Genomic DNA, 15,127 nt, shown 5'->3' on the forward strand with positions numbered 1-15,127 from the left:
AATTTTCACTTTTTGGCATTTTTCTCGATTTTTATGCATTTTACAGCAAAAGTCTAAGAGAGCAATTTTGTTAACAATATAATTTGCTACAACTTTTATATTAAAACTTTTTTTCTAAAACGTTCCATATCCCTCACTCTACCAATATTAAGACAAAACCACGATTTCGTCTAATTTTCCCTTTTTGGCATTTTTCTCGATTTTTATGCATTTTAGAGCAAAACTCTAAAAGAGCAATATTGTTAAGAATATAATTTGCCACAACTTTTATATTAAAACTTCTTTTCTAAAACGTTCCATATCCCGCACTCTACCAACATAAAGACAAAACCACGATTTCATCTAATTTTCACTTTTTGGCATTTTTCTCGATTTTTATGCATTTTACAGCAAAAGTCTAAGAGAGCAATTTTGTTAACAATATAATTTGCCACAACTTTTATATTAAAACTTTTTTTCTAAAACGTTCCATATCCCGCACTCTACCAACATAAAGAGAAAACAACGATTTCATCTAATTTTCACTTTTTGGCATTTTTCTCGATTTTTATGCATTTTAGAGCAAAACTCTAAAAGAGCAATATTGTTAAGAATATAATTTGCCACAACTTTTATATTAAAACTTTTTTTCTAAAACGTTCCATATCCCGCACTCTACCAACATAAAGACAAAACCACGATTTCATCTAATTTTCACTTTTTGGCATTTTTCTCGATTTTTATGCATTTTACAGCAAAAGTCTAAGAGAGCAATTTTGTTAACAATATAATTTGCTACAACTTTTATATTAAAACTTTTTTTCTAAAACGTTCCATATCCTGCACCCTACCAACATTAAGAGAAAACCATGATTTCATCTAATTTTCACTTTTTGGCACTTTTCTCGAATTTTATGCATTTTAGAGCAAAAGTCTAAAAGAGCAATATTGTCAAGAATATAATTTGCTATAACTTTTATATTAAAACTTTTTTTCTAAAATGTTCCATATCCCGCACTCTACCAACATAAAGAGAAAACAACGATTTCATCTAATTTTCACTTTTTGGCATTTTTCTCGATTTTTATGCATTTTAGAGCAAAAGTCTAAGAGAGCAATATTGTCAAGAATATAATTTGCCACAACTTTTATATTAAAACTTTTTTTCTAAAACGTTCCATATCCTGTACTCTACCAACATTAAGACAAAACCACGATTTCATCTAATTTTTACTTTTTATCATTTTCCTCGATTTTTATGCATTTTATAGCAAAAGTCTAAGAGAGCAATATTGTCAAGAATATAATTTGCCACAACTTTTATATTAAAACTTTTTTTCTAAAACGTTTCACATCCTGCAGTCTACCAACATTAAGAGTCAAACCACGATTTCATCTAATTTTCAATTTTTGGCATTTTTCTCGAATTTTATGCATTTTAGAGCAAAAGTCTAAGAGAGCATTATATATTTATTTCCAGTGGCAGCGAGAGCGTGTCTACTCGTTTCGCCCAACGACAGGATCCCGGATAAATTTATGTTTATTTTCGACGTTATGTTTAATGCTGCTAAAATTATTAATGTTTTTCATTAACGCAATTACAAAAAATCGCGCAAGGCTTAAATATTAAAATTAAAAAATTAAAGCTAAAAGTGTCCTCTTTAAAACGTATATATCGTTATAACATATGCAACCAATATCACAGTATTTTTATTGCACTACGCGATTTGCGTATTGTGCGATTTCAACTGTGATATTGGTTGCATACTTGCATTGATGACGTCGGGTACGATAATTAATTAACACACTGTATATTAAAAATTATATATATATATATTTTAATATAAAATAATACATGATGCATTCTAAATTGACTTTTAGTACGGGTGAGGTCTGGTTGTTTAGAGTTGGGAGAAAATTACCAAAATTTATTACTTCCTTTTGTAACTTCTTAGCAAATTCAAATATGTTGAAGTGTGATATCTTAAAAGAAAGCTTAAAACGTAAGAATTCAATTGAGATATGACTCATTTTAATATGACTAGTTGTTCCGCCAAAATGACGTTGCTTAGATTATATAAAAATGGACAATATGACAATTACATTTCCCTTAGTAACTTCTTGGCGAATTCAAATATCTTGTTGTGATATATCTTAAAAGAAAGCTTAATCAACAAGGAATCGAATAGGGTAGGATGCATTCTAAATCGACTTTTAGTATGGCTAAGGTCTGGTTCTTTAAAGTTGAGAGAAAATTACCAAAATGAATTTATTACTTCCTTTAGTAATTTCTTAACAAATTTAAATACTTTAAAGTATGATATCATAAAAGAAAGCTTAAAACGTAAGAATTCGATTGAGATATGACTCATTTTAATATGACTAGTTGTACAGCTAAAACGACGTTGCTTAGACTGTATAAAAATGGATAATACGACAATTACATTTCGCTTAGTAACTTCTTGGTGAATTCAAATATCTTTTTGTGTTATATCTTAAAAGAAAGCTTAATCAATAAGGATACAAATAGGATATGATGTATTCTAAATCGACTTTTAGTATGGTTGAAATTTGGTTGTTTAGGGTTGGGAAAAAATTACCAAAATGAATTTATTACTTCCTTTAATAACTTCTTAGTAAATTCAAATATTTTGAAGTGCGATATCTTAAAAGAAAGCTTAATACGTAAGAATTCAGTTGAGATATGACTCATTTTAATATGATTAGTTGTTCCGTTAAAATGATGTTGCTTAGATTATATAAAAATGGACAATACGACAATTACATTTCCCTTAGTAACTTCGTGGTAAATTCAAATATTTTATTTTGTTATATCTTAAAAGAAAGCTTAATGAATAAGGATTCCAATAGGATATGATGCATTCTAAAACGACTTTTAGTATGGCTGAGGTCTGGTTCTTTAAAGTTGGGAGAAAATTACCAAAATGAATTTATTACTTCCTTTAGTAACTTCTTGGCAAATTCAAATATTTTAAAATGTGGTATTTTAAAAGAAAGCTTAAAACGTAAGAATTCGATTGAGATATGACTCATTTTAATATGACTAGTTGTTTCGTTAAAATGATGTTGCTTAGATTATATAAAAATGCACAATAGGAACATTATATTTCCCTTACTAACTTTTTGGTGAATTCAAATATCTTTTTGTGTTATATCTTAAAAGAAAGCTTAATCAATAAGGATTCGAATAGGATATGATGCATTCTAAATCGACTTTTAGTATGGCTAAGGTTTGGTTGTTTAGAGTTGGGAGAAAATTACCAAAATTTATTACTTCCTTTAGTAACTTCTTGGGAAATTCAAATATTTTAAAATGTGGTATTTTAAAAGAAAGCTTAAAACGTAAGAATTCGATTGAGATATGACTCATTTTAATATGACTAGTTGTTTCGTTAAAATGATGTTGCTTAGATTATATAAAAATGCACAATAGGAACATTATATTTCCCTTACTAACTTTTTGGTGAATTCAAATATCTTTTTGTGTTATATCTTAAAAGAAAGCTTAATCAATAAGGATTCGAATAGAGTATGATGCATTTTAAATCGACTTTTAGTATGGCTTAGGTCTGGTTCTTTAAAGTTGGGAGAAAATTACCAAAATGAATTTATTACTTCCTTTAGTAACTTCTTAACAATTTCAAATATTTTGAAGTTTGATATCTTAAAAGAATGTATAAAATGAGATTCAATTGAGATATAACTCATTTTAATACGACTAGTTGTACCGCCAAAGTGGTGTTGCTTAGATTAGATAAAAATGGACAATATGAAAATTACATTTCTTGTAGTAACTTCTTTACAAATTCAAATATTTTGAAGTGTGATATCTTAAAATAAAGCTTAAAACGTAAGAATTCGATTGAGATATGACTCATTTTAATATGATTAGTTGTACCCCTAAAATGATGTTGCTTAGATTATATAAAAATGGACAATATGAAAATTACATTTCCCTTAGTAACTTTTTCCTCAATTTAAATATTTTGTTGTGTTATATCTTAAAAGAAAGCTTAATTAATAAGGATTCGAATGGTATATGATGCGTTTTAAGTTTAGTTTTAGTATAGCTGAGGTGTGGTTGTTTAGAGTTGGGAAAAAGTTACCAAAATGAATTCTTTACTTCCTTTAATAACTTCTTAATAAATTCGAATATTTTGAAGTGTCATATCTTAAAAGAAAGCTTAAACCGTAAGAATTCGATTGAGATATGACTCATTTTAATACGACTAGTTGTACCGCTAAAACGACGTTGCTTAGATTGTATAAAAATGGATAATATGACAATTACATTTCCCTTAGTAACTTCTTGGTGAATTCAAATATCTTTTTGTGTTATATCTTAAGAGAAAGCTTAATCAATAAGGATTGGAATGTGGTATGATGCAGTCTAATTCGATTTTTAGTATCGATGAGGTGCGGTTACTTAATTGTGAAGTGTTATATTTTAATAAGTAAAGACAAGCTAAAATCTTCAAAAAAAAAAACCTGATCAAAATACACACAAACAACACGAAAACAAAAAGAATTTAGTAAATCTTTGGCTCTATCTGGTATACCTGATTTGTCGTATCAGTCAAATCAATCAAACCAAATCGAAGCAGGCCGAAAATATCATCCAACATAGAAGGAAAGACTTATAACAAAAAGAGAAACATTGAAAATAGAACAGCCGAACGTTTTCTTAATTAAAAAACACTCGGCATTTGGTTTGATTGAGCGTGCCAATTAACGAGATTATTTGTCAGCAGTGTCTTGGTCGTTTGCAGCAACACGCAGCCCTGATCGGCGGTCCGAATGCTACGTCGTGTCCCCTCTGCCACAAGATGTTCCTCGGGGGCGAAGCCCTCATGGAACATATGAAGCACACGCATAAAGATCCGAACGCCTCAGGTGTTGCCAGTAAGTATTTACAAAAGAGTTTTTCGTAGGCGAAACGGATTTTTCATTAATTTGGTGTAGTCGTATTTTATTTTTGTGTATTTATTTATTGCTGTCTCAACCCCTATTATTATTATTATTCCCCCCAGACTAACCGAAAAAAATAAGGCCCCCTTTTTTTATTATTTTTACGTTGAACATTTATGTTGTTTTTTTTTTTGGGATTTTGGTCATTTCCGAAATTTTTCCACTATAAAATATAAATATAAAAAAGAAAAAAAAATTGAAAATTAGATGTTTGCTCGAGCCTACGACAATCCGAGAATCGCTGCCCCCCAAAAGGTACGTGAAACCAAATCTTTTTGTTATACTTTATTTTTTTTTTGTTGATTTTATCCAAAATTTTTTTTTCTTTCTTGATTTGGATCCTTAATTATTTTTTTTGGTCCTTTTTTCATCTATAAATCATCAATCTAAGTCGAGAAGCACTTAAAAACCGAAAGAGGTCCCTTTTTTCCATCGATTAGCTGGCAAAAAGCTCGAGCTTTCAATACTTACGTCTTTTGGGGAGCTTCCAACCCCAAATTTTTTTCTGTCTCTCCACGAAACAATAAGACTCAACCCTTTTTATCATTTTCTTGGATTCCTATTCAAAGTTATCTAGTTAAGAAAAGATTTGATCCAAAAAAAGGGGGCTTATTTATTAATATTTTTTTAATTTGTTCCATTAATGCATGTCTTTATTTATGTTGATTATTTATAATTATTTTTAATTATTTATTTAAGCTTTTTTATGCGGTTACCCTTTTTCCCACACCAAATTTAACACTAAAATAGCTTCTTTTATTAATTAATTTGTTCTTCTTGTTTTTTATTATTTTCTGGGTTACTTAGAATTAAAAATTAGTGAGGTTTTGGTTCTATTTCTCGTTTAAATGGTGCTTTGTTAAAAAGAATTAAATCAAAAGAGATCCTTGGGTGCTTCGCTTGACCTTTCTTTCCCTTTTTCTGTTGACGCAATCGATCCCTATTTAGCGAAAAGGCGGACCGCGAACCATCCGTGTCCCGTTTGTGGAAAACACTACGTGAACGAGGGTTCCTTAAGGAAGCACCTGGCCTGCCACCCGGAAACGTCCCAGCTAAGTAGTCCGCTAAGGATGTGGCCCTGTTCGGTTTGCCAAGCCGTTTTCACCCACGAATCAGGTAAGATTTTATTGCCAAACTATTTTTTTATTTATACATTATTTTAAAAAAATCACCAACATTTAAAAAAAGGATACAGGTAAGAGCATGTTTTCGTTTTTTGTGCAACATCAAAGGGATCATGTTTAAAATCTCTATCCTTTTTTTATGATAATCTCTTTTTTGGAAATGCACCAAAATCTTCATGATTCATTTTGTAAAAAGAAACAAGGATGGATTTAAAAAGATTTCTTTCGTCAGGACTTTTAACACACATGGAGCATATGAGGATGGATCCAAAACACCAATTTGCCGCCCAATACGTCTTATCGAGAGCGGCGGCGGAACGAAGGGAACGAGAAAACTTACTGGCTGCCGTTTCTTCAGGAGGGAGTCTCTTGGGTTTACCGGGAATGGCTGCAAATTGTACGTAATTAAGCCAAAAAAATATATTATGTGAAACCCATTAAAATAACACTATTTTAATGGGTTATATCTGTCTAGAGTTAGGAGAAAATTACCAAAATTTATTATTAACAAATTCAAATACTTTAAAGTGTGATATCTCAAAAGAAAGCTTAGAATGTAAGAATTCGATTGAGATATGACTCGTTTTAATATGACTAGTTGTACCGCTAAAATGACGTTGCTTAGATTGTATAAAAATGGACAATATGACAATTACATTTCCCTTAGTAACTTCTTAGTGAATTCAAATCTCTTGTTGTCATATATCTTAAAAGAAAGCTTAATCAATAAGGATTCGAACAGGGTATGATGCATTCTAAATCTACTTTTAGTATGGCTAACGTTTGGTTGTTTAGAGTTGAGAGAAAATTACCAAAATTTATTACTTCCTTTTGTAACTTTTTAACAAATTCAAATATTTTGAAGTGTGATATCTTAAAAGAAAGCTTAGTATGTAAGAATTCGATTGAGAAATGACTCATTTTAATATGACTAGTTGTTCCGCTAAAATGATGTCGCTTAGAATATGTAAAAATGGACAATATGTAAATTACATTTCCCTTAGTAACTTCTTGGTGAATTCAAATATCTCGTTGTGATATATCTTAAAATAAAGCTTAATTAATAAGGATTCGAATAGGGTATGATGCATTCTAAATCGACTTTTAGTATGGTTAAGGTTTGGTTGTTTAGAGTTGGGAAAAAATTATCAAAATGAATTTATTATTTCCTTTAGTAATTTTTTAACAAATTCAAATATTTTAAAGTGTGATATCTTAAAAGAAAGCTTAGAATGTAAGAATTTGATTGAGATATGACTCATTTTAATATGACTAGTTGTTCCGCTAAAATGATGTTGCTTAGAATATGTAAAAATGGACAATATGAAAATTGCATTTCCCTTAGTAACTTCTTAGTGAATTCAAATCTCTTGTTGTGATATATCTTAAAAGAAAGCTTAATCAATAAGGATTCGAATAGGGTATGATGCATTCTAAATCTACTTTTAGTATGGCTAACGTTTGGTTGTTTAGAGTTGGGAGAAAATTACCAAAATTTATTACTTCCTTTTGTAACTTTTTAACAAATTCAAATATTTTGAAGTGTGATATCTTAAAAGAAAGCTTAGTATGTAAGAATTCGTTTGAGATATGACTCATTTTAATATGACTAGTTGTTCCACTAAAATGATGTCGCTTAGAATATGTAAAAATGGACAATATGACAATTACATTTCCCTTAGTAACTTCTTGGTAAATTCAAATATTTTAAAATGTGGCATCTTAAAAGAAAGCTTAAAACGTAAGAATTCGATTGAGATATGACTCCTTCTAATATGACTAGTTGTTCCGCTAAAATGATGTTGCTTAGAATATGTAAAAATGGACAATATGTAAATTACATTTCCGTTAGTAACTTCTTGGTGAATTCAAATATCTTATTGTGATATATCTTAAAATAAAGCTTAATTAATAAGGATTCGAATAGGGTATGATGCATTCTAAATCGACTTTTAGTATGGTTAAGGTTTGGTTGTTTAGAATTGGAAGAAAACTACCAAAATGAATTTTTACTTCTTTTAGTAACTTCTTAACAATTGCAAATATTTTAAAGTGTGATATCTTAAAAGGAAGCTTAGTATGTAAGAATTCGATTGAGATATGACTCCTTCTAATATGACTAGTTGTACCGCTAAAATGATGTTGCTTAGAATATGTAAAAATGGACAATATGAAAATTACATTTCCCTTAGTAACTTCTTAATGAATTCAAATATCTAGTTGTGTTATATCTTAAAAGAAAGCTTAATCAATAAGGATTCGAATAGGGTATGATGCATTCTAAATCGACTTTTAGTATGGTTAACGTTTGGTTGTTTAGAGTTGGGAGAAAATTACCAAAATTTATTACTTCCTTTTGTAACTTTTTAACAAATTCAAATATTTTGAAGTGTGATATCTTAAAAGAAAGCTTAGTATGTAAGAATTCGTTTGAGATATGACTCATTTTAATATGACTAGTTGTTCCGCTAAAATGATGTCGCTTAGAATATGTAAAAATGGACAATATGAAAATTACATTTCCCTTAGTAACTTCTTGGTAAATTCAAATATCTTGTTGTGATATATCTTAAAAGAAAGCTTAGTATGTAAGAATTCGATTGAGAAATGACTCATTTTAATATGACTAGTTGTTCCGCTAAAATGATGTCGCTTAGAATATGTAAAAATGGACAATATGACAATTACATTTCCCTTAGTAACTTCTTGGTGAATTCAAATATCTTATTGTGATATATCTTAAAATAAAGCTTAATTAATAAGGATTCGAATAGGGTATGATGCATTCTAAATCGACTTTTAGTATGGCTAAGGTTTGGTTGTTTAGAGAAAATTACCAAAATTGATTACTTCCTTTTGTAACTTTTTAACAAATTCAAATATTTTGAAGTGTGATATCTTAAAAGAAAGCTTAAAACGTAAGAATTCGATTCAGACATGACACATTTTAATATGACTTGTTGTTCCGCTAAAATGATGTTGCTTAGAATATGTAAAAATGGACAATATGTAAATTACATTTCCCTTAGTAACTTCTTGGTGAATTCAAATATCTCGTTGTGATATATCTGAAAATAAAGCTTAATTAATAAGGATTTGAATAGGGTATGATGCATTCTAAATCGACTTTTAGTATGGTTAAGGTTTGGTTGTTTAGAGTTGGGAAAAAATTACCAAAATGAATTTATTATTTCCTTTAGTAATTTTTTAACAAATTCAAATATTTTAATGTGTGATATCTTAAAAGAAAGCTTAGAATGTAAGAATTTCATTGAGATATGACTCATTTTAATATGACTAGTTGTTCCGCTAAAATCATCTTGCATAGAATATGTAAAAATGGACAATATGACAATTACATTTCCCTTAGTAACTTCTTGGTGGATTCAAATATCTCGTTGTGATATATCTTAAAATAAAGCTTAATTAATAAGGATTCGAATAGGGTATAATGCATTCTAAATCGACTTTTAGTATGGCTGAGGTGTGGTTAGATTCTACAGTCCTTGGTTATTATATTTTTTTGGAATGCCCCTAAAATGTAACTAAAATTGTTTAAAAAGTCGCGCTGAGCTTAAATATTAAAATTAAGAAGTGAGTTATACACCAAATTACAGCTAAAAGTATCCTCTTTAAAATGATATATAACATATTATTAGTTAATTTTCTTTTTAGATCAAAAAAAATTTGATCTAAGATGTTGCAATTTCGATTTAGTAAACATGGTTAATTTTTCAATAATCACGTTATGCATAAATATGAATATTATAAAATGAGGTATACACCAAATTACAGCTAATAGTATACTCTTCAAAATGATATATAATACTTTATTACTCAACTTTAAATTTAGCCCAAAAAAATTTTTGCAATTTTGATTATAATTTAATCTAAGTAGAAAAATCGTAAACTTTAAACTATCCCGTTGGGCTTAAATATAAAAATTATAAAATGAGTTATGCACCAAACTAAAGCTAAAAGTATCCTCTTTAAAATGATATATAATACTTTGTAATTTAATTTTAAATTTAGCTCAAAAACATTTTTTTCTAAAATGTTACAATTTTGATTATAATTTGATTTAAGTAAAAAAAATCGTAAACTTTGAACAATCGCGTTAGACTTAAATATAAAAATTATAAAATGAGTTATATACCAAATTAAAGCTAAAAGTGTCCTTTTTAAAACTTTATTATATGTATAACTTTAAATTTAGCCCAAATAAATTTTTGCAATTTCGACTATAATTTAATCTAAGTAGAGAAATCGTTAACTTTAAGCAATCTCGTTGGGCTTAAATATAAATATTATAAAATGATTTATACACCAAATTAAAGCTAAAAGTATCCTTTTTAAAATAATATATAATACTTTATTATTTCTAAAATATTGCAATTTCTATTATAATTTAATTTAAGTAAAAAAATCGTACTGAGCTCATTAATTGTAGTAAATTCGATTTTAACTTAATCTAGACATTTAACTGTGTACCCGCCGTCATCATTGCAAGTATGCAACCAATATCACACTATTGGTATTGCAATAAGCAATTTGCGATATTGGTTGCATACTTCCAATGATGACGTCGGGTATGATAATTAATTAACACACTGTATATCTGAGCAATTTTTGTTCTTTTTTAGCGAGTGCAAGTCCGATGTGCCCATCTCCCAGCGCCCATAGCGACAGCTCCTCTGGTAACGGCAGGTTATCATCAGCTGGTTCGGAAACCGGCGGCTTAAACAATAACAATAATAATTGCAATACGAAGTTGGGGGATATGTTAAGAAGTAATAACGGTGAAAGGTTCCAATACAACGTCGAGGAGCAGATTCAGAACGCGAATCGAATGGCTGCATTAGCGACGATGGTGAATCAAGGCGCGGTGCCCCCCGGCTTGGGGACGGACACTTCGACCGCGGCGAACATTGCCAACATTGCCAATTTAGCGATGCGATTAGGGGTGACACAAGTAAGGATCTAAAAGAAACATTTCTTTTGCTTGCTCCGATCCGCTCAACGAGGGTTGGAAAATATAGATTTAAACTGAAGGATTTTTATTCGCAGGCGAATCAGGTGACTAATTCGAGTAACCCCTCAACGCCACCGATTACAAACGAGACGCTCTCCATGTCCATGAACGCGATGCGCGCCATGGACAGCATCCGTAGCATGGACGCGGCACGCAACTCGCTCATGGACATGTCTGGGACGCAACAGGGACAACAACAGGACGCGCTCAGGATGCACCAGCAAGCGGAAGCTTTGCTTAGATCGCAAGCGGAAGCTGCTCTTAGACTAGCAATGACACAAGTGAGTTCAATCTGGGATGCAACTTTCAATTGCGTTCTTGCACCTCGACCTTGTTATGATGAGTTCAGAAATGTGTTTTATCTTAGAATGAAGCTGAGACTCTCTATTTTTGAATTAGGTATAAAAATGTTTAAGTTTGATATAGAAAAATTTTAGGAAATAAATTTACAAGATGAACCAGTTCAGGTAGAATCACATCTACCTTATCATGATGAGTTCAGAAATGAGTTATATCTTAAAATGAAGCTGAAAGTCTCTATTTATGAATGAGGTATAAAAATGTTTAGGTTTCATATAGAAAAATTGTAAGAAATAAATTTAGAAGATGTAGTAAAAATTAAAAGAATCACATTTACCTTATTATGATGAGTTCAGAAATGAGTTATATCTTAAAATGAAGCTGAGAGTCTCTATTTTTGAATTCGGTATAAAAATGTTTAGGTTTGATATAGAAAAATGTTAGGAAATAAATTTAGAAGATGAACCAGTTCATTTATGCATTGTCAGAAAGAAGTAAAAATTAAAACAATCACCTCTGCCTTATTATGATGAGATCAGAAACGAGTTATATCTTAAAATGAAGCAGAGAGTTTCTATTTTTGAATTAGGTATAAAAATGTTTAGCTTAGATATAGAAAAATTTTAGGAAATAAATTTAGAAGATGAACCAGTTCATTTATGCATTGTTAGAAAATAGTAAAAATTAAAAAAATCAGCTCTGCCTTATTATGATGAGTTCAGAAATGAGTTATATCTTAAAATGAAGCTGAGAGTCTCTATTTTTGAATGAGGTGTAAAAATATTTAGGTTTGATATAGAAAAATTATAGGAAATAAGTTTAGAAGATGAACCAGTTCATTTATGCATTGTCAAAAAATAGTAAAAATTAAAAAAATCACCTCTTCCTTATTATGATGAGTTCAAAAATAAGTTATATCTTAAAATGAAGCTGAAAGTCTCTATTTTTGAATTAGGTATAAAAGTGTTTAGGTTTGATATAGAAAAATTATAGGAAATAATTTTAGAAGATGAACCAGTTCATTTATGCATTGTCAGAAAGGAGTAAAAATTAAAAGAATCACCTCTGCCTTATTATGATGAGTTCAGAAATGAGTTATATCTTAAAATGAAGCTGAGAGTTTCTATTTTTGAATTAGGTATAAAAATGTTTAGCTTAGATATAGAAACATTTTAGGAAATAAGTTTAGAAGATGAACCAGTTCATTTATGCATTGTTAGAAAATAGTAAAAATTAAAAAAATCAGCTCTGCCTTATTATGATGAGTTCAGAAATGAGTTATATCTTAAAATGAAGCTGAGAGTCTCTATTTTTGAATAAGGTGTAAGAATATTTAGGTTTGATATAGAAAAATTTTAGGAAATAAATTTAGAAGATAAACCAGTTCAATTATGGATTATCAGAAAATAGTAAAAATTAAAAGAATCGCCTCCGCCTTATTATGATGAGTTCAGAAATGAGTTATATCTTAAAATGAAGCTGAGAGTCTCTATTTTTGAATGAGGTGTAAAAATATTTAGGTTTGATATAGAAAAATTTTAGGAAATAAATTTAGAAGATGAACCAGTTCATTTATGCATTGTTAGCAAATAGTAAAAATTAAAAAAATCAGCTCTGCCTTATTATGATGAGTTCAGAAATGAGTTATATCTTAAAATGAAGCTGAGAGTCTCTATTTTTGAATAAGGTGTAAGAATATTTAGGTTTGATATAGAAAAATTTTAGGAAATAAATTTAGAAGATAAACCAGTTCAATTATGGATTATCAGAAAATAGTAAAAATTAAAAGAATCGCCTCCGCCTTATTATGATGAGTTCAGAAATGAGTTATATCTTAAAATGAAGCTGAGAGTCTCTATTTTTGAATGAGGTGTAAAAATATTTAGGTTTGATATAGAAAAATTTTAGGAAATAAATTTAGAAGATGAACCAGTTCATTTATGCATTGTTAGCAAGTAGTAAAAATTAAAAAAATCAGCTCTGCCTTATTATGATGAGTTCAGAAATGAGTTATATCTTAAAATGAAGCTGAGAGTCTCTATTTTTGAATTAAGTATAAAAATGTTTAGGTTTGATATAGCAAAATTTTAGGAAATAAATTTAGAAGATGAACCAGTTGATTTATGCATTGTCAGAAAAGAGTAAAAATTAAAACAATCACTTGTACCTTGTTATGATGAGATCAGAAATAAGTTACATCTTAAAATGAAGCTGGAAGTCTCTATTTTTGAATTGGGTATAAACATGTTTAGGTTTGATATAGAAAAATTTTAGGAAATAAATTTAGAAGATGAACTACTTCATTTATGCATTGTCAGAAAGCAGTAAAAATTAAAAGAATCACCTCTGCCTTATTATGATGAGTTCCGAAATGAGTTATATCTTAAAATGAAGCTGAGCGTCTCTATTTTTGATTGAGGTTTAAAAATGTTTAGGTTTGATGTAGAAAAATTTTAGGAAATAGATTTAGAAGATGAACCAGTTCATTTATGGAATATCAGAAAATAGTAAAAATTAAAAGAATCACCTCAACCTTGTTGTGTTGAGTTCAGAAATGAGTTATATCTCGAAATGAAGCTAAGAGTTTCTATTTTTGATTGAGGTATAAAAATGTTTAAGTTTGATACAGAAAAATTTTAGAAAATAAATTTAGAAGATGAACCAGTTCATTTATGCATTGTATGAAAATAGTAAAAATTAAAGGAATCACCTCTGCCTAATTATGATGAGTTCAGAAATAAGTTATATCTTAAAATGAAGCTGAGAGTCTCTATTTTTGAATGAGGTGTAAAAATGTTTAGGATTGATATAGACAAATTTTAGGAAATAAATTTAGAAGATGAACCAGTTCATTTATGCATTGTCAGAAAGGAGTAAAAATTAAAAAAATCACCTCTTCCTTATTATGATGAGTTCAAAAATGAGTTATATCTTAAAATGAAGCTGAAAGTCTCTATTTTTGAATGAGGTATAAAAATGGTTAGGTTTGATATAGACAAATTTCAGAAAATAAATTTAGAAGATGAACCAGTTCATTTATGGATTGTCAGAAAAGAGTAAAAATTAAAAGAATCATCTCTGCCTTATTATGATGAGTTCAAAAATGAGTTATATCTTAAAATGAAGCTGAAAGTCTCTATTTTTGAATTGGGTATAAAAATGTTTAGGTTTGATATAGAAAAATTATAGGAAATAAATTTAGAAGATGAACCAGTTCATTTATGTATTGTCAGAAAATAGTAAAAATTAAAAAAATCACTTCTACCTTGTTATAATGAGTTTAGAAATGAGTTTTATCTTAAAATGAAGCTGAGAGTCTCTATTTTTGAATTAGGTATAAAAATGTTTAGGTTTGATATAGCAAAATTTTAGGAAATAAATTTAGAAGATGAACCAGTTCATTTATGCATTGTCAGAAAAGAGTAGAAATTAAAAAAATCGTCTCTACCTTGTTATGTTGAGTCCAGAAATGAGTTATATCTTAAAATGAAGCTGAGAGTCTCTATTTTTGAATTAGGTATAATAATGTTTAGGTTTGATAAAGAAAAATTTGAGGAAATAAATTTAGAAGATGAATCAGTTGATTTATGCATTACCAGAGAATAGTAAAAATTAAAAGAATCACCTTTACCTTATAATGATGAGTTCAGAAATGAGTTATATCTTAAAATGAAGCTGAGAGTCTCTATTTTTGAATGAGGTC

At 29.0% G+C, this 15,127-nt stretch overlaps 1 protein-coding gene across 12 annotated transcripts in view; it reads left to right on the forward strand.

Annotated features, from left to right (window-relative positions):
• Positions 1-15,127, forward strand: part of LOC111415282 (uncharacterized) — a 210,467-nt gene that overhangs the window by 155,525 nt on the left and 39,815 nt on the right. For 5 of the 12 annotated variants that reach the window (XM_071201002.1, XM_071201007.1, XM_071201003.1 and 2 more), the window contains 5 exons: positions 4,749-4,902; positions 5,917-6,084; positions 6,325-6,489; positions 10,736-11,064; positions 11,145-11,405. In XM_071201002.1, the coding sequence (XP_071057103.1) occupies positions 4,749-4,902; positions 5,917-6,084; positions 6,325-6,489; positions 10,736-11,064; positions 11,145-11,405 (1,077 nt within the window). Of the gene's footprint in view, positions 1-4,748; positions 4,903-5,892; positions 6,085-6,324; positions 6,490-10,735; positions 11,065-11,144; positions 11,406-15,127 lie in introns of all 12 variants that reach the window. The other 7 variants (XM_071201006.1, XM_071201008.1, XM_071201010.1 and 4 more) reach the window with 5 other exon arrangements.

Source organism: Onthophagus taurus, unplaced genomic scaffold (assembly GCF_036711975.1).
Source record: "Onthophagus taurus isolate NC unplaced genomic scaffold, IU_Otau_3.0 ScKx7SY_15, whole genome shotgun sequence".
Classification (NCBI taxonomy): domain Eukaryota; kingdom Metazoa; phylum Arthropoda; class Insecta; order Coleoptera; family Scarabaeidae; genus Onthophagus; species Onthophagus taurus.